General features: G+C 37.4%; 1 protein-coding gene across 1 annotated transcript in view; it reads left to right on the top strand.

Annotated features, from left to right (window-relative positions):
- The window catches only part of LOC111540883 (F-BAR and double SH3 domains protein 2-like), a 147,472-nt gene that overhangs the window by 48,602 nt on the left and 73,880 nt on the right, over nucleotides 1–24,990 (top strand). Inside the window, exon 3 of the mRNA XM_023209513.3 lies at nucleotides 14,758–14,803. Within this exon, the coding sequence (XP_023065281.1) occupies nucleotides 14,758–14,803 (46 nt within the window). The remainder of the gene's footprint in view (nucleotides 1–14,757; nucleotides 14,804–24,990) is intronic.

Raw genomic sequence — 24,990 nt, 5'->3', positions numbered from 1 at the left:
AGGGTTCTAATTTCTTCACATCCTGGCAATGCTTATTATTTTTCTTTTTTGTTTGTTTTTGTTTTCCAGCCATCCTGGTGGGTAGGAAGTAGTATCTCGTTGTGTGTTTATTTTTGGAAGCAGGGTCTTGATCCATTGGCGAGGCTGGAGTGCAGTGGCACAATCATAGCTTACTGCAACCTTGAACTCCTGAGCTCAGTGATTCTTCCACCTCAGCCTCCTGAGTAGCTGGGCAATAGGCATGTACCACCACCTCCGGCTAATTAATTTTTTTATTTTGTAGAGATGGTGTCTCACTATGTGGCCGAGGCTGGTTTTGAACTCCTGGTCTCAGGTGATCCTCCTGCTTCAGTCTCCTGAAGTGTTGAGATTACAGGGGTGAGCCATTGGCACCTGAACTTAAATTTTGATGAAGTCCATTTTACCTGTTTTTTCTTTGTTGTTTGTGCTTTTGGTTTCCCATCTAGGAACGCATAGTAAAATCCAAGATCATGAAGAATCGCCCCTGTGTTTCCTTTTGAGAGTTTTATAGTTTTAGCTGTTACATTTAGATCTTTGAGCCATTTTAAATTTTATATTTGAAATGAGATAGGGATCCACTTTTATTTTTTGCATGTGGAAATCTTGTTGTCTTGGCACCGTTTGTTGAAGAGACTATTCTTTCTCAATTTAGTGCTCTTGGCACCCTTGTTGAAAATCAGCTGATCATAGATGTTTATTGTTTTTTCTGGACTATCAATTCTATTCCAATTAACCATACTGTAAACAAACCAGACCCAACAGTTATGTATAGAACACTCCACCAAATGAAGTAGAGTGTATATTTTTCTCAAGTACACATAAAACATTTTCCAGGATAGATCGTATGTTAGATTATAAGCAATTATCAGTTAATTTTAAAAGATCAAAATCTTATAAAGTATCTTCTTTACCCATAGTAGAATGAAGCTAGAAATCAGTTAATAGACGGAAATGGAAAATATGCAAATATGTAGAAATTAAACATACTCTTAAACAATGAGTAGGTTAAAGAAGTCACTAGGGAGGTTAGAAAATACTTGGAGACAAATGAAAACAAAAAAATATACAATACCAAAACTTATGATATGCTGTGAAACTAGTATTCAGGGAAAACTTACAGCTGTAAATGCCTGTGTTAAAAAAGAAGAAAGATCTCAAGTTAACAACCTAGCTTTATACCCTAAGAATTAGAAAAAGAGCAAGCTAAACCCAAAAGGAAAAAATAATAAAGGTTAGATCAGAGAAAAATGATATAGAATAGAAAAATGATGAAGAGAATCAATGAAACTAAAGTTGATACTTTGAAAAGATAACAAATTGACAAACCTTAGATTAAAAGAAGAGCTGGGCACCATGGCCTGTGCAAGTGTAGTCCTAGCTACTTGGAGGCCGAGGCAGGAGGATCACTTAAGCCCAGGAGTTTGAGCCTAACTGGGATAACATAGCAAGACTCTGTCTCTAAAATAGATAGACAGACAGATCGAGAGAGACAGTAAATATGTACAAACAGAAAATACAGTGGGAATACTACTACCTTACAGAAACTAAAAGGATTATAAGGGAATAACATGAATAATCTTCTTAAAAAATTAGATAATTTAGGTGAACTAGATAAATCTTAGAAAAACACAAATTACTAAAACTGCTTACAGAAAAAAATAGAAATTCTCAATAACAAGTGAAGAGATTGAATCAGTAATTAGGGGAAAAAAAAACTTCACAAGAAATACTAGGACTAGATGGTTCCGCTGGTGAATTCTACCAAACAGTTAATGATGAATTAACACCAATCCTACTAAAATTCTTCCAAAAAACAGAAGAAAAGGGAATGCTTCTAACATATTCTGTGAGGCTGTTTTTACCCTTATACAAAAATCAAACAGATACCAGAAGAAAATTACAGACTACTATTTCTTGTGAAGAGAGATGCAAAAAAAAAAAAAAAAAAAAAAGACACCAAAAAACTAGGAAACTGAATCTAATAACAAATCATTAAAAGGATTATCTACCATGACCAAGTGGGATTACATGCCTGTAATCCCAGGGAGCCACCTGGGAGGCTGAGGCAGGTGCATGGCTTGAGCTCAGAAGTTCAAGACCAGCCTGGGTAACATGGTGAAACCCCATCTCTACAAAAAATTACAAAATTTAGCCAGACCTGGTGGTGCATACCTGTAGTTCTAGGTATTTGGGAGGCTGAGGTGGGAGGATTGCTTAAGCCTGGGAAGTCAAGACTGCAGTGAGCTGAGATTGTGCCCCTGTACTCCAGCCTGGATGACCAGAGTGAGACCCTGTCTCAAAAAAAAAAAAAAAAAAAATTCTGTCAGTGAAATACATCACGTTAATAAAAGGAAGGACAGAACCACATGATTATCTCAGTAGAGGCAGAAAAAGCATTTGACATAATTTAACAGTCTTTCATGATAAAAAAGACTCAGAAAACTAGGAATGGAAGGAAACTTCCTTTTTTTTCCTTTTTTTTTTTTTTTTGAGACAAGATCTAACTCTGTCCCCCAAGCTGGAGTGTAGTGACACAGTCTAGGCTGGGGAAACATCCTTCACATGTTAAAGGGCACGTATGACAGGCCCACAGTAACATTGTACTCAGTGGTGAAAGACTGAACACTTTCCCTATAAGTTCAGGAAGAACACAAGGATACATCTTTTTTACCATTGCTATTCTCTTGTGGTTTGACATTCGATAATTCTATCTGGAAGTGGTCTTTGCTTTTTTTTCTTTTCCTTTCTTTCCCTTTCCTTTCCTTTCCTTTCGTTTCCTTTCCTTTTCCTTTTTCTTTTTCTTTTCTTTCTTTTTTTTTTTTTTGAGATGGAGTCTTGCTCTGTCACCCAGGCTGGAGTGCAGCAGTGCAATCTCGGCTCACTGCAACCTCCGCCTCCCGTGTTCAGGCGATTCTCCTGTCCCAGCCTTATGAGTAGCTGGAATTACAGGCGCCCACCGCCATACCTGGCTAATTTTTTTGTATTTTTAGTAGAGGCAGGATTTCATCATGTTGGCCAGGCTGGTCTCCAACTCCTGACCTCGAGTGATCCACCTGCCTCGGCCTCCCTAAGAGCTGGGATTACAGGCGTGAGCCACTGTGCCCTGCCTGCTTTCTTTTTTAAATACAAGAAATTTAAAAATTCATTTTAAATATTTGGTTACATATTATCTCTTTCATGGCAGCATGTTGCTCATGAGTGTCCTTTCACTACCATGTTTTTCCTGTTCTGTTTTTTTCTTCTCTTAAAAATTTTACATTTGTTTAGATATCTCGTTCCTGCTTCCTTTATGGTGGTTTATTTTTGGATGAGAAGTTTTCTTTTTTTTTTCTGTAACACTTTAGGATATTAGATATTGGTAGCTCAGGGTTGTGTCTTTCAAATTTATAGCAATTTTCTTTGTGAGCAGGTTTAGTGAATAATTAAATTTTTTATTTTTAATTTATCCTCAGCCAGTCAGTAAAGATTGCTGCTGCAGGCTGTTCATAGTGTAAGCTCTCTCACTATCTTTTTGCCACACCAGCAGCTCAGTTTCTGCCAGCGTGGCTTGTTTGTGTAATTCCTTATTTAGTTCTGTCTCCTCTACTTCTTCAAACTATGAACAGGAAAGCTTCCTCTGCCAGCCCACGTTCCCTGCTTTTGTTGTTGCAAATGCAGAATTAAGTTTAATACCTCAGAAAGTATGCTTGTAGGAAGGTATTCCCACTTTGAGTTTTGGAGCCTTGTGCCTTACCTTTCCACTCTTATTCCAGGTTGTCTCTCCTTTTGGCATATCATTCCCTTATATGTCCATACATATGTTTCCTAGTTTTATTGGAGATTATATTTCCAGTTATGTTTCTTACTCTCTTTGTTTCTTTTGGGTGATTTCTGACTGGAGGAGAGGGGAGATTCTGACTTTTCTTTGTTATTTAAGACGAGAAGGACTTAAAATGTATTTTTTGTTAGTGTTTTGCACATTCATTTACTGAAAATGTTAAAACTGAATTAGATTTCGTATTTATAAGCTGTGGAATGTGATATTGTCACTTATTTAGCAAATATTTTTAATAGCATTTGCTGTGTGCCAAGTTTATTCCAAGTCCTTTATAAATATGTACTTAATTAATCCTCATAATAATCCTATGAGGTAGGTTTTCTTTTTATTACCATTTTATTGAAAGGAAAGTGAAGCACAGTCAGGAAAGTTAACTTGCTTAAGATCACCTAATTAATGTGAAATAAGAAGACTTCTAGTTTTCATTCTGTAACTATAGCATTTGTGGGCCTTGGCGTCATCTGTTTATACTGTATTCAAACGAATACTTTGAGAGCAGGGTCTGTGTTTCATTCATCTTTATATTCTCAGTGCATATTCAGTAGAATACGTGAAATCCAGAAGATATTCAGTGGATGTTAGGGAAGTAATATTTTTTATTAGGAGCCAAATAATTTGCTTTCTGCCAGACTTACATGGCTTCAGTTGTTTGTTCTGCTTGTCTTGTTAAAAAAATTTTTTTGTTTGTATTCTCAGGTCATCATTTTAATGCTATTGCAATATTTACTGTAATAATACCTTTACAAACAGCTACTGTATTCCAGAACAAAATTAAGAGATTTCTTTATGAAACAATTATCAATTTGCTGATAATAAAAGCACTAGTTCCCTTACACAAGTTTGCTGCCCATGCTAAAAATATTTTTATATACTAATATTAGGTATATTTAAGCAGTGTCATTTATAAAAGTATTGTAGCAAAAATGAAGTGGTCATCTTGTTTATTTGTTTTTGTTACTGAGCTTTACTCCATTTAAGAATAAATATGTTACTATTTATCCATGATCACATTGATGGACAACTGGACTGTTTTTGGCTATTTATGACTAAAGATGGTATAAATATTTTTGTACAAGTGTTTTTGTGGAAATGTTTTCATTTCCCTTGGTATATAACTAGTATTGGAATTGTTATATCAAAATAATTGTGAGTTTAATGTAAGACCAGACTTTTCCCCAAGTGGTTGTAACATTTTACATTCCCACCAACAACATGTTAGAGTTTCATTGTCCTTTATCCTCATTGCTATAGTTCAGTCTAATTTTTACCATTCTGGTAGATTTGTTTATTCTTTCTTTTTTTTTTTTTTTGGTGTGGGGAGACAGAGTCTCGCTCTGTAGCCCAGGCTGGAGTGCATTGGTGCAGTCTTGGTTCATTGCAACCTCTGCCTCCGGGGTTCAAGTGATTCTCTTGCCTCGGCCTCCCGGGTAGCTGGGATTACAGATGTGCGCCATCACACCTGGCTAATTTTTGTATTTTTAGTAGAGACAGGGTTTTGCCATTTTGGTCAGACTGGGCTTGAACTCCTGATCTCAAGTTGTCTGCCTGACTCAGCCTCCCAAAGTGTTGGGATTACAGGCACGAGCCACCGCACCCAGTCCTGTCTCTATTCTTAACATTCATCAGCCAGATGTGGTAGCTCACACCTGTAATCCTAGCACTTTGGGAAGCTGAGGCGGAAGAATCACTGGAAGCCAGAAGTTTGAGATCAGCCTCAGCAACATAGCAAGACCCCATCTCTACAAAAAATTTTTAAAAAATTAGCTGGGTGTGGTGATGTGCACCTGTAGTCCCAGCTATTTGGGAGGCTAAGGAGGGAGGATGACTTCATCTCATGTGTTAGAGTCTGCTGTGAGCTATGATCACACCACTACACTCTACCCTTAGTGATGGAGCAAGACCCTACCTCTAAAAAAGAAGATGCTGGAGGATCTCAGAGGAGGTATATCTGGATCACAAGTGGAATTCAGGAGGGCTTCTCAGATGAGATCATATTTTCAGCTAGGTTTTTTTGTTTTTGTTTTTGTTTGTTTTTTTGAGACTGAGTCTGTCGCCCAGGCTGGAGTGCAGTGGCACAATTTCAGCTCTCTGCAACCTCCGCTTCCCAGGTTCAAACCATTCTCCTGCCTCAGCCTCCTGAGTAGCTGGGATTATAGGTGCACACCACCACGCCCGGCTAATTTTTCGTATTTTTAGTAGAGACAGGGTTTCACCATGCTCGCCAGGCTGGTCACGAACTCCTGACCTCAAGTCATCCACCTGCCTTGGCCTCCCTAAGTGCTGGGATTACAGGTGTGAGCCCCCATGCCCAGCCTCAGCTAGGTTTTAAAGAATGAGGAAGAGTTAGGCCAAGTAACAGGGGAGGAAATTCCAAGTGGAAAAGACCACATTTGCTAGAACATGAAATCATGAGCCTACTGGTCCTTCTAAGAAATTTAGCTGGGGCATAACGTGTGAATGTGGTTTGACATTCTATAATTCTGCCTGGAAGTGGTATTTGCTTTCTTTTCTTTTCTTTCTTTCTTTTTTTTTTTTTTTTTGAGATGGAGTCTTGCTGTGTGGCCCAGGCTGGAGTGCAGTGGCACGATCTTGACTCACTGCAGCCTCCACCTCCTGGGTTCAAGTGATTCTCCTGCCTCAGCCTCCCATGTAGCTGGGATTATAGGTAACTGCCACTACACCTGGCTAATTTTTTTTTTTTTTTTTGTATTTTTAGTAGAGATGGGGTTTCACCATGTTGGCCAGGCTGGTCTCAAACTCCTGACCTCAAGTGATCTGCCCGCGTTGGCCTCCCAAAGTGTTGAGATTACAGGTGTGAGCCAGCGCGCCTGGCCTAAAAATGTATCTTTACATACAGATTTATACATGAATGTGGATAGCAGCATTTTTATCCATAATACTCAAGATGTGGAAACCCAAATGTCTATCAATGAATGAATAAACAAATTGTGGTATACCCATAAAATGGAACATTATTCAACCATAAAAAGAAATGAAGTATTGATATATACTACAACTTGTATAAACCTTACAAATGTATGCTAAGTGAATGAAGTCAGACACAAAAGGTCACATATAATTTCTTTCATATGAAATATCCAGAATAGGCAAATTTGTAGAGACAAGAAATTAGATTAGTAGTTGACAAGGGAGGAGAAGAAAGGGGAATGAAGCGTGATTATTTAATGGGTCTGGAGTGTTCTGGGGTGATGAAAAAGTTTGAAATTAGGGAGAGATGGTAGTGGTTGTACAACATTTGTGAATGCACTCAATGTCACTGAGTTGTTTACTTTAAAACAGTTGATTGTATATTATGTGAATTTCATCTCAGTAAAAATATGCATTATACATATGCATATAGTTTACATTCAAATAGTACAAACAGGAATGTAGTAGAAGGTCTTTCTTCTACTGCTGCTGCCAGTTTCTTCATGTGGAGCACTTGTTAGGCTAGTCTCATGTGTAATATTTTAGGGAGTTCTGTCACAGTGATTTCTAAGGGAACCAGAAAAGGCATTTTTGCACAGGATGGATTTTCACATGAGGAAATGCTGTAATTGAGAAGTATTATAATTACCATAAATATATATGTGTAAACATTTTTATTTGAAAAGATAGTATACATTATTCTGTACATTTTTTGTTTACTTGACATTAGATCTTCCTATCAAGTTATCCCAACACAATTTACTGATAATTCATCTTTTTTTCCCTCAGAATTTTCAGTTACTAAATTTCTAGATACATTTAGATATATTCCTGATTCCTAACTTATGTTTTATTATCTCTGTCTACTTATGTTCCATTACCAAGCTATTTTAATTACTGTCACTTAAAAATTTTTAACATCTGGTAAGGGTAGGCTTTTTTTTTTTTAAATATTACTCTTTCTCAGAATTTTTGTGGCTCTTTTTACATGCTCATTTTTCTGTATGAAAATGCTTATCTAGTTAAAGAAAAATACTGTACTTTTGGATTAATGGCAAAGTTTTTCTCAATCTCCCAGGCCTTGGCAATCACTAATTTACTTTTTGTCTCTCTGGACTTGCTCATTCTAGACACTTTGTATAAATGAAATTCTAAAATATACGGCCTTTTGCATCCATTTTCTTTCACTTACGTTATTGAGGTTCATCCATATTGTAGCATGTGTCAGCGCTTCATTCCTTCTTATGGCTGAATAACATTCCATTATATAAATATATCACATCTTGTTTATACATTCATCAGTTGATGGACATGAGGATTGTTTCCACTGTTTGGATATTATGAATAATGCTGCTGTGAACATTCATTTACCAGTTTTTGTGTGGACATGTGTTTTAAGTTTTCCTGGATATACACCTAGGAATAGAATTGTTGAATCATATGCTAATGATGTGTTTAACCAGTTTGGGAATTCCCAGACTGTTTTCCACAGAACCTGTACCATTTACATTTCCACTAGCACTGTATGAGAGTTCTGATTTCTTCACATACTTGTCAATACTTGTTTTGACTTGTTTGTTTTGTTATAGCACCCATTAATATTTTTAAAAAGTTTTATGAGACATTGATTCAGAATTGTAGCAAATGCCTTTCCATCTTATGTGGAGATTATCAGGTTTCTTTTGCTGTGCTCTCTTGATATATAATGATACATTATAATGAATAGATTTCCAAATATTTGTTATGTGAATTTTGAGTAGTTGGTATCCCAGATTTGTTTTTTTGCTTTAAAACAGGAAATTAGTTGGTAGACAAGTAACTTTTTACTAAAACTAAAAATGCCACTGAGAATATTTAAATTAGTTGATATGCACATCAAGGGTACAGAAGCTATTCCTTTTTCTTGTGGACTTATTTTAAATGTCCTTATTTTAAAATGAGTTATATATAAACTTAAAAGGGTAATAAATACATAATTTACATGTTTCCTTTTATCTTTTGTGAAATATAAAAAATCCAACCATCTACAATATATAGGTAGGTTTTTTAGATTTTTAAAAAATGTTTAAATGGTGAAAATGTGAGCTAGTTCATTTTAATTAGTGTCTTTTGCTCGGGTATTTGTAGTGGGTAGCGAGATAACATTTGGTAGTGCTGGTCATAATTTCTTAGTCCAATTTTTTTTCATTTATTTATTATAATACTTTAAGTTCTAGGGTACATGTGTACAATGTGCAGGTTTATTACATATGCATGCACGTGCCATGTTGGTGTGCTGCATCCATTAACTCGTCATTTACATTAGATATATCTCCTAATGCTATCCCTCCCCTCTCCCCCCATCCCCGACAGACCCCAGTGTGTGATGTTCCCCTTCCTGTGTCCAAGTATTCTCATTGTTCAATTCCCACCTATGAGTGAGAACATGCAGTGTTTGGTTTTCTGTCCTTGGGATAGTTTGCTGAGAATGATGGTTTCCAGCTTCATTCATGTCTCTACAAAGGACATGAATTCATCCTTTTTTTATGGCTGTATAGTATTCCATTGTGTTTATGTGCCACATTTTCTTAATCCAGTCTATCCTTAATGGGCATTTGGGTTGGTTCCAAGTCTTTGCTATTGTGAATAGTGCTGCAGTAAACATATGTGTGCATGTGTCTTTATAGCAGCATGATTTATAATCTTTTGGGTGTATACCCAGTAATGGGATTGCTGGGTCAGATGGTATTTCTAGTTCTAGATCCTTGAGGAATTGCCACACTGTCTTCCACAATGGTTGAACTAGTTTGTAGTCCCACCGACAGTGTAAAAGTGTTACTATTTCTCCACATCCTCTCCAGCACCTGTTGTTTCCTGTTCTTAGTCCAATTATAGAAAAACAACATGAGTGTAAAAAAAGTATGTGTACATGTTTATGAATTTGCATTTTTTTTGAATAAAGCACTTTATTTTTTCAAGCATTATGTGTTTACTAAAACACCAGAAATTATGGAAAGCAAAAGAAGAAAGTAAAGAAAGCCTGTAATACCATGACCCAGAGAACACTTTCATTACTATTTTAGTATACACACACACACACACACACATATGTATATATACAATCATACATTGCTTAATGATGGGGATACATTCTAAGAAGTGCATTGTTAGGCAATTTTGTCATTGTGTGAACATCATGGAGTACGCTTATACAAACCATAGCCTACTTACACATCTAAGCTATATGGTATAGCCTATTGCTCCTGGGCTACAAATCTGAACCGCATGTTACTGTACTGAATACTATAGGCAGCTGTAACACAATGGTAAGTATTTGTATATCGAAACATATCTAACTATAAGAAAGATACAACAAAAATATGGTATGAAAGATTAAAAAATGGGCTGGGCAGTGTGGCTCATGCCTGTAATCCTAGCACTTTGGGAGGACAAGGCAAGAGGATTGCTTGAGGCCAGGAATTCAGGACCAGCCTAGGGAACATAGCAAGGAATGGAACAATAACAACAGTTAGCCACACGTGGTGGCATGTGCCTGTAGTCCTAGCTACTTAGGAGGCTGAGGTGAGAGGATCACTTGGGCACCGGAGTTCAAAGTTAGAGTAAGCTATGATTGCGCCACTGCAGTCCAGCCTGGGAGACAGACGGAAAAAGATGAAAAATGGTATTACTGTGTAGGGCACTTGCCATGAATGGAGCTTATGAGACTGGAAGTTGCTCTGGGTGAGTCAGTGAGTGGCATGTGAATGTAAAGGCCTAGGAAACTAATGTACACTGCTGTAGACTATTTATTTGTTACACTGTACACTTTAGGCTGCACTAAATTTATTTTAAAAACTTTTTTTTTTTTTTTTTTGAGACAAAGCCTCACTCTGTTGCCCAGGCTGGAGTGCAGAGGCGTGATCTTGGCCCACTGAAACCTCTGCAGTGGATTCAAGCAATTCTCCTGCCTCAGCCTTCCGAGTAGCTGGGACTACAGGCATATGCCACCATGCCTGGCTAAATTTTGTATTTTTAGTAGAGACGGGGTTTCACCATGTTGGCCAGGCTGGTCTCGAACTCCTGACCTCAAGTGATCCACCTGCCTTGGCCTCCTAAAGTGCTGGGATTACAGGGTGAGCCACCATGCCCAGCCTAAAAACTTTTCTTTCTTCAGTAATAAATAAATTAACCTTAGCTTACTGTAACTTTTTTACTTTATAAACTTGTAAATTAAAAAAAAGCTTTTTTGACTTTTGAAATAACACTTAGCTTAAAACACACATTGTACAACTATATAAAAATATTTTCTTTATATCTTTATATGCTTTGGACTATTTTTACAAATTTTTATTTTTTTGTACTTTAAATTTTTTTTTGTCAAAAACAAAGACACATATATGTTAACCTAGACCTACATAGAATCATCAGTATTATTGTCTTCTGCCTTCACATCTTGTCCCATGGGAGGTCTTCAGGGGCAGTACCATGCATGGAGCTGTCATCTCCTATGATACAATACCTTTTACTGCCTGAGGCTGTTTTACAGTTAACTGTAGGACCTTATATAATTGGAGTCGTACAATATTTGTGTTGTTTTGATTTACTTACTTCACTTTGCATAATATTCTTAAGGTTCATCCATATTGTAGCATATATCAGATTTGTCTTCCTTTTTTAAAGCTGAATAGTATTTCATTGTATATAACACATTGTGTTTATCCATTCATTTCTTGGACACTTGGGTTACTTCCCTGTTTTCATTTAGGTTATCTCATTTGCTGGTGTACAGTTGCTTATAATACTCTTACAATCTTTTTACTTCTATAGAACAGTAGTAGTGTTTACCACTTTCATTTCTCATTTTGGTAATTAGTGTTTTCCCTTTTTTTCTGTAAGTCCATCTAGGTAAAGTTTGTCAATTTTGTTGGTCTTTCTGAAGAACCAACTTTTGGTTTCATTGATTTTCTGTATTTTTCTACTGCCTTCGTTTATCTCTTTTCTAATCTTTATTATTAATATTTCCTTCTTTCTGCTCACAGGGTTTAATTTGTTCTTTTTCTAGTTTCTTAAGCTGTAAAGTTAGATTGTTGATTTGAGATTGATCTTTTGTGTTGTTTTGTTTGTTTGTTTTGAGATGGAGTCTTGCTCTCTTGCCCAGGCTGGAGTGCAGTGGTGCTGTCTTGGCTCACTGAAACCGCTGCCTCGCGGGCTCAAGCAGTTCTTCTGCCTTAGCCTCCTGAGTAGCTGGGGCTATAGGCATGCGCCACTTGCCTGGCTAATTTTTGTATTTTGAGTAGAGACGGAGTTTTGCCGTGTTGACCAAGCCTGTCTCCAACTCCTGGCCTCAAGTGATCCACCCACCTCTGTCTCTCAAAGTGCTGGGATTACAGGCGTGAGCCACTTTGCCCAGCCTCATCTTGTAAAATAATGTAGGTATTTGAAGCTATGAATTTCCCCCACAGCACTGCTTTCTTTTCATCTTTTCATTTTGCACACACATAGTTTTCTTTAGTTTTACCATTTTGACCTTTAATTCTTTGAACATCTTTAAAACCATTGTTTTAGTATCTTTGTTTAGTAGATCTGCGATCAATTCTTTTTCAGGGACAATTTGTATTGGCTGATTTTTCTCTTTGAATGGGCCATACTTCTCTCCTTCTTAGCATGCCTTGTGATTTTTGTTGAAAACTGGAGATTTGAATGTAATAATGTGGTAACTCTGCTCTCATTTTTTTTTTTCCAAACATCACCTTGGACCAGAATACCAAAATTGTGGTAATTCTGCAAATCAGATTCCCCTCCTTGCCCAGGGATTTTTTTTTTTTTTTTTTTTGATAGTTAAAAAGTTTTTAAATGTTGTAGGTAGTCTGTACTGAGCTGTACCTGAGGTGTTAAAATCAGGTCTTCTGAAATCTTTTGTGAACCTGCACCTTCCTGTGGGCTTCTGTGGTGACTTTCCAATTTCTCCCTTAAATGTGGTTGCTTTAGAATGTCTTCAAGATCTGGCTCTCAAAAGGGGAAAAAGAGAAAAATTAAGGGAGAAGGAAAAAGCATCAGTTCTTTAAATCCTCTGAAAGTCACTTCAGTGAGAAGGAGAGGAACTTGCATCAATGCTGAGGGAAATGCAACAACAGTGGTTACCCCCTCTCTTTCTGTACCTCCGTGATCAGAAGTGGTAATCTGAGGTCAGAGCACAGAGCCCCAATATTTTAAGGTCAGGGTCCTTTTTGCCCACCCTCCCTGTGGTAGCTATTTGCAAGCTGCTCCAGGAACATATGCATGATTGCCTGCTATGGTTTTAGGGGTGGGAGGTGGTAGCTAAGGGCTGAAATTGGCCAAAATTAATCATAGTTTATCATCCAAGGCTTCCCCTGGATGTTGCAAGCCTTCATGACTCCTAGTTCCAAAATGGTTACATGATTCATTCTGCCAGTGCAATTGTTACCTAGCCTGGGAGTCAGATTCCTGGTGTTTACTAAGCTACCATCTTCCCAGAATCCTCTCTCATTTTTTAACCTTGAATCCACTGGAGACTTTTTTTTAAATAAACATTTAAAAAGATAATATAGTCTTCGTTTTATTGTATTGGCCATTTGAAGCACCCTTGAATAAGCATGAATCTTTATGTTTAAAATGAGACTTCTTCCTTTTGTTTTTTTGAAATTAAGAAATTATTTACTCAAAACAAATATACGATCTTAAACAGTTATATTTTTATATAAGAAATCAAGTCTTTTGGTGAATTTAAATGATTTTTAAGGTGGGAATTTTGGTTTCTTGCCTTTTTCTTAATTTCAGTGCTTTCCTTTTTTTTTTTTTTTTTTTTTTTTTTTTTTTTTTTTTAACTACTTCTTACTCTTATGTCTTTGCGCTGGTGCAGTGATTTTAAGAGCGCCGATTCCTGGCACATATTGGTAAAGTCTTTAAACTCAGGATATTCAAGGTAAATTGTCAGTAGTACCACATTTTGTTGACTCTACAATGCCTATGTTTGTAAGGTACACTGTTACTTTGTATACCATTAAGATAGAGGAAAATACTGCCAATTGTCATTAAAAGATGCATTCCAGTATCATAAATGTTAATATAGGTAAAGAATGTACTGGCTAAGTGCATTGACTCATGCCAGTAATCCCAGTGCTTTGGGAGGCCAAAGCAGGAGTATTGCTTTGAGGCCAGGAGTTCAAGACCAGTCTGGGAAACATAACAAGACTCCATCTCTACAAGAAGTATTTAAAAATTAGCCAGATGTGGTGGTGTGCACCTGTAGTCCCAGCCACTTCGGAGGCAGAAGTGGGAAGATCTCTTGAGCCCAGGAATTAAAGGCTGCAGTGAGCTAGGACCTCATTCACCACTGCACTCCAGCCTAGGCAATAGAACAAGACCCTATCTCTAAAAAAACAAACAAAAAAAAAAAAAAAAAAAAGAAAGGGTGTACTTTAGAATCTTGGAAATATAATACATGTATGGAGAGTATGCTGTCATCATACCACCATTTTGAGCATTTTTCATATTCAGAAGCCAATCAAAATTTGATTTTCACCTTGTTTTCATTAGTTCCCTCTTACATTGGTTAAGTCCAGTAAACATCTTTAGTGCCTAATATATAGTAGCTATTCTTGTAACAGTAGCTAGCATTTATATAGATTTTACCATGTGGTAGGCACTATTTTGAGTGCCTTATGTATTTTAAGTAACTAAATTTTATAATATCCTTATGAGGTGAGTAGTGTTATTATCCCCATTTTAGCAAGGAGGAAACTGAGGAAGAGAGAAGTGAAGTGACTTGGCCAAGGTCATACAGCTAGTAGGTGGTAGAGCTGGGGTTTGCATGTAGATCCTCTGACTGTAGAGACCATGCTGTTAGCAGTATTCCTAAGGACATAAAAATGAATAAAATATTGACCTTTCCTTCACATATCTTACCAGGCAGTATTTGAAGGTGTGTTGATAGATTTACACGAAATTATTAAGTTATCCTTCTGATAATTAATTTTTCTTTGTATTTTTAGGACATTCAGTCAGAAGAAGGCTGCTATTGAAAGAGAGTATGCACAGGTAAGCTTGGAATTGGAGGTCCCATTCTAGATATACTTATTTTCCGTGGCTTAAGGACAGAAATGGTTGTTGGAGACAAGCCATAGTATCCCTATGCCTTCCTTTTCTTGTTGTTTCTTTCTTGTTTTTTTTTTTTTTCTGAGATGGAGTCTCGCTCTGTCGCCAGGCTAGAGTGCAGTGGCGCGATCTTGGCTCACTGCAACCTCCGCCTCGCAGGTTCAAGCAATTCTCCTGCCTCGGCCTCCTGAGTAGCTGGGACTACAGGCCTGTGCCTCCACGCCCAGCTAATTTTTGTATTTGTAGTAGAGATGGGGTTTCACCATGTTGGCCAGAATGGTCTCAATCTCTTGGCCTCGTGATCCGCCCGTCTTGGCCTCCCAAAGTGTTGGGATTATAGGCATGAGCCACCTTGCCCAGCCCTTTGCTTGTTATTCTCTCTCACTCTGATCCCCCACTTTGCTCTATTTGAATCATTATAAAGAAGGTTGTAAACCTGGAGGAGACATTGTTTATAATATTTGTAAAGTATTTACAAGTATGAATAATGATACTTTTTACAAGTATATTGATTTATTCTTTATATGCCCCATTCTCTGCAGTTTATGGAAGGTTAATTTTTCATCAGGCATTTGGTTCTCATTATGACTGTGTTGATAAAGAGTGATAATGCTTTCAGTGGATGACATGGAGCTTTTCCTAGGGAAATTGAAGCATTTCCTTCTTTAATTTTACTTAGACCTTTAGTGCAGTCCAGATTACTAAATGTGACAAGAAAAAATTATGTTGATATATCATTTTGTGGTTGTGTAAGAATTAATAACTACTGTTTCGTGTACAAAGATAATTTAATACAATTTGGAAATTTTGACCCTTTAAACAATTACTTTATATGTGGGGTAGTATTCTAAAATTGTTACTTCCGCAAATTGTAAAAGTTGTCTTTGTAGCAAAAATTTTAAAATATGGGAGATTGTTAGAAGGAAAAATTAACATAGAGTAAATTTTCTACATGGTAACCACTATTGCTGCTACTATTGTTATTATAAATAATGAGAGATTGGGGCATGACTCTTTTAGGCTTTGTCAGATTTTTTAATGAAATTCTGATTTCATTATAGTTAATTTGGTAGCTGTCTGCCTTTATTTTTGATTTGATAATCTTAGAAGAAAATCACCTATTCCTTGAAAGCTAGACAGAACTAATTAGTTCATTGGTTCAATCAGTAGTTGTTGAGTGCTTATTATGTATCAAGTGCTTTACATAATGAATAGCATCAGTTTTAATATTTCTGTTGAATGCTTTTTCTTTATTTTTTTTTTTTGAGATGGAGTCTCACTCTTTCGTTCAGGCTAGAGTGCAGTGGCGCGATCTCGGCTCACTGCAACTTCTGCCTCCCAGGTTCAAGCGATTCTCCTGCCTCAGCCTCCTGAGTAGCTGAGATTACAGGCACATACCACCATGCCCAGCTAATTTTTTTGTATTTTTAGTAGAGACAGGGTTTCACCATGTTGGCCAGGATGGTCTCAATCTCTTGACCGTGTGATCCGCCTGCCTCGGCCTCCCAAAGTGCTGGGATTACAGGTGTGAGCCACTGCGCGGGGCCTAACATAACAAACTCTTATTAGCTATCACCCAGCTTCTACTAGTATCAGTACATTATGAAATTTGTTTCATTTATAGCTTCCCACCTGCTATCCCTTGCTGATTACTTTAAAAAATACTTTTGGGAGGCCGAGGTGGGTGGATCATGAGGTCAGGAGATCGAGACCATCTTGGCTAACACGGTGAAACCCCGTCTCTATTAAAAATACAAAAAATTAGCTGGGTGTGGTGGTGGGCGCCTGTAGTCCCAGCTACTCGTGAGGCTGAGGCAGGAGAATGGCGTGAACCCGGGAGGTGGAGCTTGCAGTGAGCCGAGATTGCGCCACTGCACTCCAGCCTGGGCGACAGAGCGAGACTCCGTCTCAGAAAAAAAAAAAAAGAAAAAATTTTACGTATACTTTTAACTTACATACCATTAATGATTCATCTATCCTAAGTATATAATTAAGTGATTTTTAGCAAACATACAGTTTGCCATAATCAGCACAATTCAGTTTTAGAACATTGCCATTATTCCAGTTCATTTCCTGTGCCTATTTGAAGCCGGTCTCTACTTTTATCCTGAGCCCAAGGTAACCGTCAGCTTTATGTCCTATAAAATTGCCTCTTCTGGACATACCATACAAATGTAATCATATGGTATGTCTCTTTCCTTGTCTGTCTTCTTTCACTTAGCAAATTTTTTGAGGTTCTTACATGTTTTACCTTGCATCATTAATTTATTCCTTTTTATTGGTGACTAGTGTTTCTTGGCACGGATATTTAACATTTTGTTTATGCATTCACCAACTGGTGAACATTAGATTGCTTCCCATTTTCCCACGTTTCAAATTTGGTTAGGTATAATGCTGCCTAATAACCATATTTATCTTTATTTAGACATGTTTTCATATTTCATATTCTAGTCTTTATTTAGACATGTTTTCATATTTCTTGGGTATGTACTAAGAGTAGAATTTTCAGGTCATTTGGTGATTTTATGTTTAACTTTTTTTTGTTTGTTTTTGAGACGGGTTCTCACTCTGTTGCCCAGGCTGGAGTAAAGTGGTATGATCATGGCTCACTGCAGCCTTGACCTCCCTGGGCTCAGGTGATTCTCCTGTGCCAGGTTCCCAAGTAGCTGGGACTACAGGTGTGCACCACCATGCGTGGCTAATTTTTGTATTTTTAGTAGAGATGAGGTTTTGCCATGTTGCCCAGGCTGGTCTCGAACTCCTGGACTCAAGCGATCCGCCCACCTCGGCCTCCCATTGTGATGGGATTACAGGTGTGAGCCACCATGCCTGGCCCCCATGTTTAACAACTTTTTCTTTGTTAATTTTATTTATTATTATTTTTTGAGACAGTCTTGTCAGTGGTGTGATCTTGGCTCACTGCAAACTCTGTCCCCTGGGTTCAAGAGATTCTCATGCCTCAGTCTCCTGAGTAGCTGGGATTACAGGCATGTACCACCACTCCCAGCTAATTTTTGTATTTTTAGTAGAGTTAGATTTCACTATGTTGGTCTGGCTGGTCTTGAACTCCTGACTTCAAGTGATCCGTCCTCCTTGGCCTCCCACCATGTTTAACTTTTTAACAAATAATCAAACTATTTTCCAAATTGACTGTATCATTTTGTATTACCCCTTTGCATTATGTTTGCATTCTCGTTTTGCAATGCATGAAGGTTCTAGTTCTAGTAATGTCCTAGGTAATACTTGTCATTGTCTTTTGTTTCTGATTATAACAATCATAGTGGCTATAATCAATCATTATGAATCGTGCCACTGTGAGCATTCTTATATGTATCTTTTGGTGACTATATGAATGTGTTCTATTGGGTATTTACCTAAGGAATGGAATTATTGTGTCATAGGTTATGTGTTGTTCAGCTTTAGGAAATACCATGAAATGGTTTTCTAAGGTAATTATTACCATTTACAATCCTGTGAGCAGTGAATGAGAGTTGTTATTGCTTTAAATCCTCACCTGCACTTGGTTTTGTCTGTGGTTTTCGTTTTAGCCTTTCTCGTGAATATATGATGGTAAAGAATTGTAGGTTTGATTTACACTTTCCTGATGATTAATGAAGTAGAGGAACTTTTCATATCTTGACTGGGCATTTAAATATTTTGTGTTATTAAGTGCCTGTTAAAGTCTCTTGTTGGCTTTTCTCTTACTGATTTATGGTCTTTCTTTCCCTGCCTCCCTCCCTCTCCACTGTCCGTCCGTCCATCCTTGGGACAGGGTCTCACTCTGTCACCTAGGCTGGAGTGCAGTGGCGTGATCCTAGTTCACTACAACCTTGAACTTCTGAGCTCAGGTGATCTTCCTACCTCAGCCTCCCAAAGTGCTGGGATTACAGGCATGAGCCACTGTGCCTGGCCAGTTTGTACTGTCTCCTTGTACTTTCCAAATTTGACTCCTGTGTCAGATGTGTGTATTACAGAAAGCTCTGTAATTTCATGTGGAAATGTTTTGTTTGGTAGCTTTTTATCTGTTAATGGTTTCTTTTGATGAAAACGAGTTTTTAATTTTAAGGAAATACATTTTTTTCTTTTATATTCAGTGCTCTCTTTATGTCCTACGTAAGGATATATTGCTATCCTAAAGTCCACCCCAAGGTGTGTTACGCAATGTTCTGGAATTTTTATTGTTTAATATTTCACATTTAGTTCTATGGTCTTTCTGAAGTAAATTTTCATATGTGGCATTGTATTGGGGTGAGGATTTCATTTTCTATATGGATATTCAGTTGAGGAAGCACATTTCATGCTTGCACATATGCTTGCACATATTTTATACTTGCACACATAAGTCCTTGCACATACAGAGTTTTATTCTATGATTTTATGTAGTTTTGCAAGCATATTTTATGCTTCCTCAACTGAAAATCCATGTAGAAAAGTTTATTTTTCTATATGGATAGAAAAGTTTATTTCCCCTGACTGCACTCCAGCACTGCATTGAAGTGATATTTTGTGGCACATTAGTTAACTGTGTATGTAAGTCTGTTTCTGGACTTTTTATTCTAGTTTACTGACCTATCTTTGAAATATTTTTTTCCCAGTATCACACTGTTTTAAGTACTGTGTCTTTATAACAATAAATCTTGATATCTGTTAGTTTAAGATCCTATACTATTATTGTCTTTGTATTTTCTTATACATTTTATAATCAGTTTGTTAATTTCCCCCATATGCTGCCTGATATTTTGATTGGACTTGGTTTGAATCTTTAAGTCAATTTAGGGGGAACTGACATCTTAACAATAACGAGTCTTCTAGGGACTGTGGATATAGCAATGCTCAAAAAAGAAAAAAAAATCCTTGCATATTCCTTGCATATATAGAGTTTTTATTCTTTGATTTTATGTGGTCTTCCAGTTAAATATATTAACTTCTTTCTCTTCAAAGCCACTTATATGGCATTATGGCCAACTGGAAAAGAATGACTTTTATAGAAAAAGATTAATTTTATAGAATTATTACGAGGGGTGTATGTTGTTTTCCTCTATGCAAAGGATTGACTGACTAAAAAGATTAAGTATTTGTGAGGTTTACAGAGCATACAGGTGAGCCGTCCCAACAGAAAAATATTGTGAAGGAAATAAAGTGGGATTGATCGTATGACAGCAATTTGAAAAATTTTACCTCAAGCACATGGAAAGTAAACTTGTATTACCTATTTAGGGCAATGTTAGAAGAAAGAAAGAAAATAATATTGCAAAACCTTACTTGTATGAGTGGAGAGATTCAAGCAGTGAACTTTTTCAAGTTGCTTGGCAGTTTCAGTTTCCTACAAGAGTATTAATGTTTTATTTTTAAGTATGGTTTGTGAAGTTCACTTTGTAATTCTCCAGAAGTAACAGATGTATTGCGTATCTGTTTCTACAAATAACAAATGTATCTGTGAAAACAGAAGTCATATAAGAATAACTGAGCAACATTGAATATTAGGGAAAAATCAAGTCTGGCTTCTGACTGCAATTAGCTAACCACTGAGGTGTTGGTAAAATCATTTGCAGTACTCAAACTGAAATTGCTACAGGCAAGTTCTGTGTATTAAAGTACTTCCTGTAGTCTTTGGCAGAATGCTGCTAGTGAAGGAAGGATACAAAAGGTTACTGTGGCTGGAGAGAAGGAGCAGGAAAACATTGTGGACTTTAAGGGCGGCTCCTTGCTTAAGGACAAACACAGAGTAAACATAGACATGTTGGCAAATACCCTGTGGTATTTATACTGTTGCACCTAAAATTTGTTGCTATTTTTATTCTTTTAAGAAATAAAGTTATGAAGACTTGGGCATACTATACAAGAAGTTAGTGTTATGTGCCTGTGGTGGGGGTTCTTATTTGGTGAATTTCATCTGCTTAGAATCTTAAAAATGTAGCTTATTTAGCTGCGTGTGGTTAGCTTTCTGTCTAATGTTATTAGAGATTAATGGTGAATATATTTGGAGCTTTTCTTTCTGCCAATCTTCTCCTATAGAACAAATAAGGCGACAGGATAACTATCACGATAGAAAGTCCACCAGTGCAAAATTGAGTATTATTTTCTGTGTCCTGTTTTGTAAATTACTTTTTAAAATCTTATTATTTTTATTTTATTTTTCCTTAGCTTATAACAGTGTTTAGAAATTCATATAGATAGAAGAGCAGATGGATTCCTCTCTCAAAATATTGATACAATTTGATTTTTAAGATCTTAAAAACTTCATTGAAGGAAGAAATGGTGGCTATAATTAAATGTTAGTGCTCTTGGGGACATAGATTTGCTAGTAAGTTTCACCTTTTTCATGGCTGTTCTGTAGCACTTCTTGTAAAGATGTTGAGAGGAAATCATTGTTGATGCGGATCCCCATTATCCTCCCCAAACCGTCTGTTTCTATGTTTGAATTTAGTGGTTAGGCCAGGATAAAACGGGGTGGACAGAGGGGAGCATTCAAACTAGATATGTGACTTTGAACCTTTTATGTGTGAACATGCCTGTTTTTATTTTGGCTCCTTTTATACAGGATATATTAGTCTGCATATGTCTTCACTCATTTGTTGTTTACCTGGTCCCACTGGTTGAGTTTGAGTCCCCTGCCCTGACCACTGATCAAAAAATATGATTTTTTAAAGGCACCTCTGTCTTAACCTCTCTATATGAGTTTATGCTGTGGACTCTTTCTCTGTGTTATGGGTTAAAGAACATGTATTAAGATCGTGTGTCAGGCACTGTTCTAAGCACTTTACATAGATTAACTCATTTATGTTTTCCCAGTAACCTTTGGGGGATACAGTAGTTACTGTTATTCCTATTCTACAATTGTGGACACCAAGGCAAGTAACTTAGAGTCTTCCTGTGTTTCACTCCATCCATTTCCCTCCCTTCAAATAATCTACTACTGGACAGTTTTTTTTTTTTTTTTTTTTGAGATGGAGTCTCATTCTGTCACCAGGCTGAAGTGCAGTGATGTGATCTCAGCTCACTGCAACCTCCGCCTCTCGGGTTCAAACGATTCTCCTGCCTCAGCCTCCCAAGTAGTTGGGACTACAGGCGCGCACCACCATGCCCAGCTCATTTTTTCTTGTATTTTTAGTAGAGACACGGTTTCACCATGTTGGCCAGGATGGCCTCAAGCTCCCAACTTCGTGATCTGCCTGCCTCGGCCTCTCAAAGTGCTGGGATTACAGGTGTGAGCCACTGCGCCCAGCCCTGGACACATTTTAAGAGAGACATTGGCCGTCTGAAGTGCATCCAGAAGAAGATGAGCAAAGATGGTGGTGGGGTTGGAAATGATGCTGTTTGGGAAAATGGTCGAAGAAACTGCATATTTTCAACAGCCTCCATTATGGATTTCATAAGTATGCATGTGAATTGAGTTTGACTAGTTTTTTGTAACTCTGAAGTGCAAAACTAGGAAGAGGGAGTAGAGCGATCAGGATGACAAAAGGTATTATCTAGTTAGAGCAGCTCCAGAATGGAAGGGACTGTGTCTTCCAAAAATGTTCCAGTAAAATAATTGTTAGACCATCTTTTAGTAATACTGCATTTTAGGAGGCATTTTATGTAAAACATTTAGGAGGCATTTTATGTAAAACATTTTTCTCCTTAAAGGTTTTTGTTTAGGTGTTTCCAATTGTTTATGGTATTATAGGACAAATAAAACATGTGTGAAGGCCCTTCCCATCTGAAGGATGCCAGTTCGCAACTTCTGCTTTAATTGTTCTAGGTTTTACTTCTGAATCAAACTAAATTCTTAGTTTTCAGACCACATTATTTTCTCTCCCAGCAGACTGCTTTTACTGAGGTGTGCTTAAACCTCACTTAACTGACCACTGAGGTGTTGGTTAGTTATTAAGTGAACGGTGACTCTCTGAGGTCACCATTCAATACTGTATATGTACATTCTAACTTTCTACCTGGTCTTGATCTATTACTCTCTGAGGTCACCATTCACTTAATAACTTGTTCAATTTCATGTTTTTTTGTTTTAAATTTGACATTTAGTCTGGGCATGGTGGCTCACCCCTGTAATCCCAGCACTTTGGGAGGCTGAGGTGGGCAGATCACTTGAGGCCAGGAGTTTGAGATAAGCCTGGCCAGCATGGTGAAACCCCATCTCTACTAAAAATACAAAAAAATCAGACAGACACGGTGGTGGGCACCTGTAATCCTAGCTACTCAGGAGGCTGAGGCAGGAGAATCGCTTGAACCCAGGAGGTGGAGGTTGCAGTGAGCCGAGGTCATGCCCTGTACTCTAGCCTAGGTGACAGAGCGAGACTCTATCTCAAAAAAAATAAAAATAAAAAACCCTGACATTTATCAAGTATCTACTTTACGACTGGCATGATGCTAGGTGCTAGGGATGTCAAGAGAAGGTTGGGATATATAGGCTATTTAGTGCTGGAATGTTATCAGTAAAACAGAGTAGTATGAGAGGAAACTGAGGAGCAGACAGGACCTATGCCATGTAAGAGGCTTGTAAGAAATAGACTTATGAAATAGACTATACTTATAGGGATATTGTTTTGGAGATTGCTTTCCATGTCATTAATAGACCATTATATGAAGGCTAGGAACATCTTTGTTTACCCTATATTTTCTGCTTGGGACAATGAAATTCTTGTTACTGATAACTGTCCCTTTTTACTTTCGCCACCTGGAGATTCAGTTAAATATTCAAGCCCGTATATCTACATTCTAACTTTCTACCTGGTCTTGATCTATTACTTTATGTAATTTTCTGTGACTCTATTTTTTAACATATTTACATTATTGTTTTATATATAATCTGGTAAGTTATTTAGATTCTTTGTGAAATGAGACTAATATATCAATTATGAATCTAGATGTTTTGTTTACCTTGCTGGTACCCAGAGTCATTTGTCATTTGTTAATCTGGATGTCTTGCCTTTCTTTGGCTCTGGAAAGAATTTGGTCATTATTTCTGCAAATATTGCTTTTTCAACATTATTTGTATCTATCTCTTTTTAAAGTTTTAATTGTTACATCTTGGGTCCTCTTAATATGTTTTCCATGTCTCTTGGTTTTTTCACATATTTTTAATTCTTTGCTCTTTGTGCTATGTTCTGGATAAATTAACCAGTTTGAACTTCCAACTCACCAATTGCCTATTTAACTGTGTCTGTTTGAGGGTTTTATCTTATCCATTGCTTTGTTAGTGATCATATTCCTTCTAGGATTTTTGATTAGTTCTTTTTAGATATGCGTGTATGTATGTATGTATGTTCTTATACCAGTTTTTGTTTCAGTTCTTTGTGTTTTTGTAATTTCTTATTCTTTTAAAAGTATAAATTATTTTTAAATTTCTCTTTGGATACTTATTTTGTAGTCTTTTATTTTTGAGACAGAGTTTTGCTCTGTCAGGCTGGAGTGCAGTGGCGTGATCTCTGCTCACAGCAACCTCTGCCTCTGGGGTTCAAGTGATTTTCCTGCAGCAGCCTCCCAAGTGGCTGGGATTACAGGCGCGTGCCACCATGCCTGGCTAATTTTTGTATTTTTAGGAGAGATGGGTTTTCAGCATTTTGGACAGACTGGCCTCAAACTCCTGACCTCAGGTGATTCGCCCACCTTGGCTTCCGAAAATTCTGGGATTACAGGCATGAGCCACCATGCCTGGCTTTTTTTTTTTTTTTTTGACGGTTTTGTTCTGTCATCAAGCTAGAGTGCAGTGGTGAAGTCATGACTCATTGCAGTCTTGACCTTCTTTACTTAAGCCATCCTCCTACCTCAGCCTCCCAAGTAGCTGGGACTATGGGCACATGCCTGGCTCTTATATAGAGAGGTTAAGACAGAGGTGCCTTTAAAAAAACCTTTTTTTTTTAACTATTGTTTTTTATTATTGTACTTTAAGTTCTAGGGTACATGTGCATAACGTGCAGGTTTGTTACATATGTATACTTGTGCCATGTTGGTGTGCTGCACCCATCAACTCGTCAGCACCCATCAACTCGTCATTTACATCAAGTATAACTCCCAATGCAATCCCTCTCACCTCCCCCCTCCCCCCTCCCCCTTCCCCGTGATAAGCCCCAGTGTATGGTGTTCCCCTTCCCAAGTCCAAGTGATCTCATTGTTCAGTTCCCACCTATGAG

Source organism: Piliocolobus tephrosceles, chromosome 13 (assembly GCF_002776525.5).
Source record: "Piliocolobus tephrosceles isolate RC106 chromosome 13, ASM277652v3, whole genome shotgun sequence".
Taxonomy (NCBI): Eukaryota; Metazoa; Chordata; class Mammalia; order Primates; family Cercopithecidae; genus Piliocolobus; species Piliocolobus tephrosceles.
Note: the sequence above shows the minus strand (reverse complement) of the source record. Positions and strands in the feature narration are given on the sequence as shown.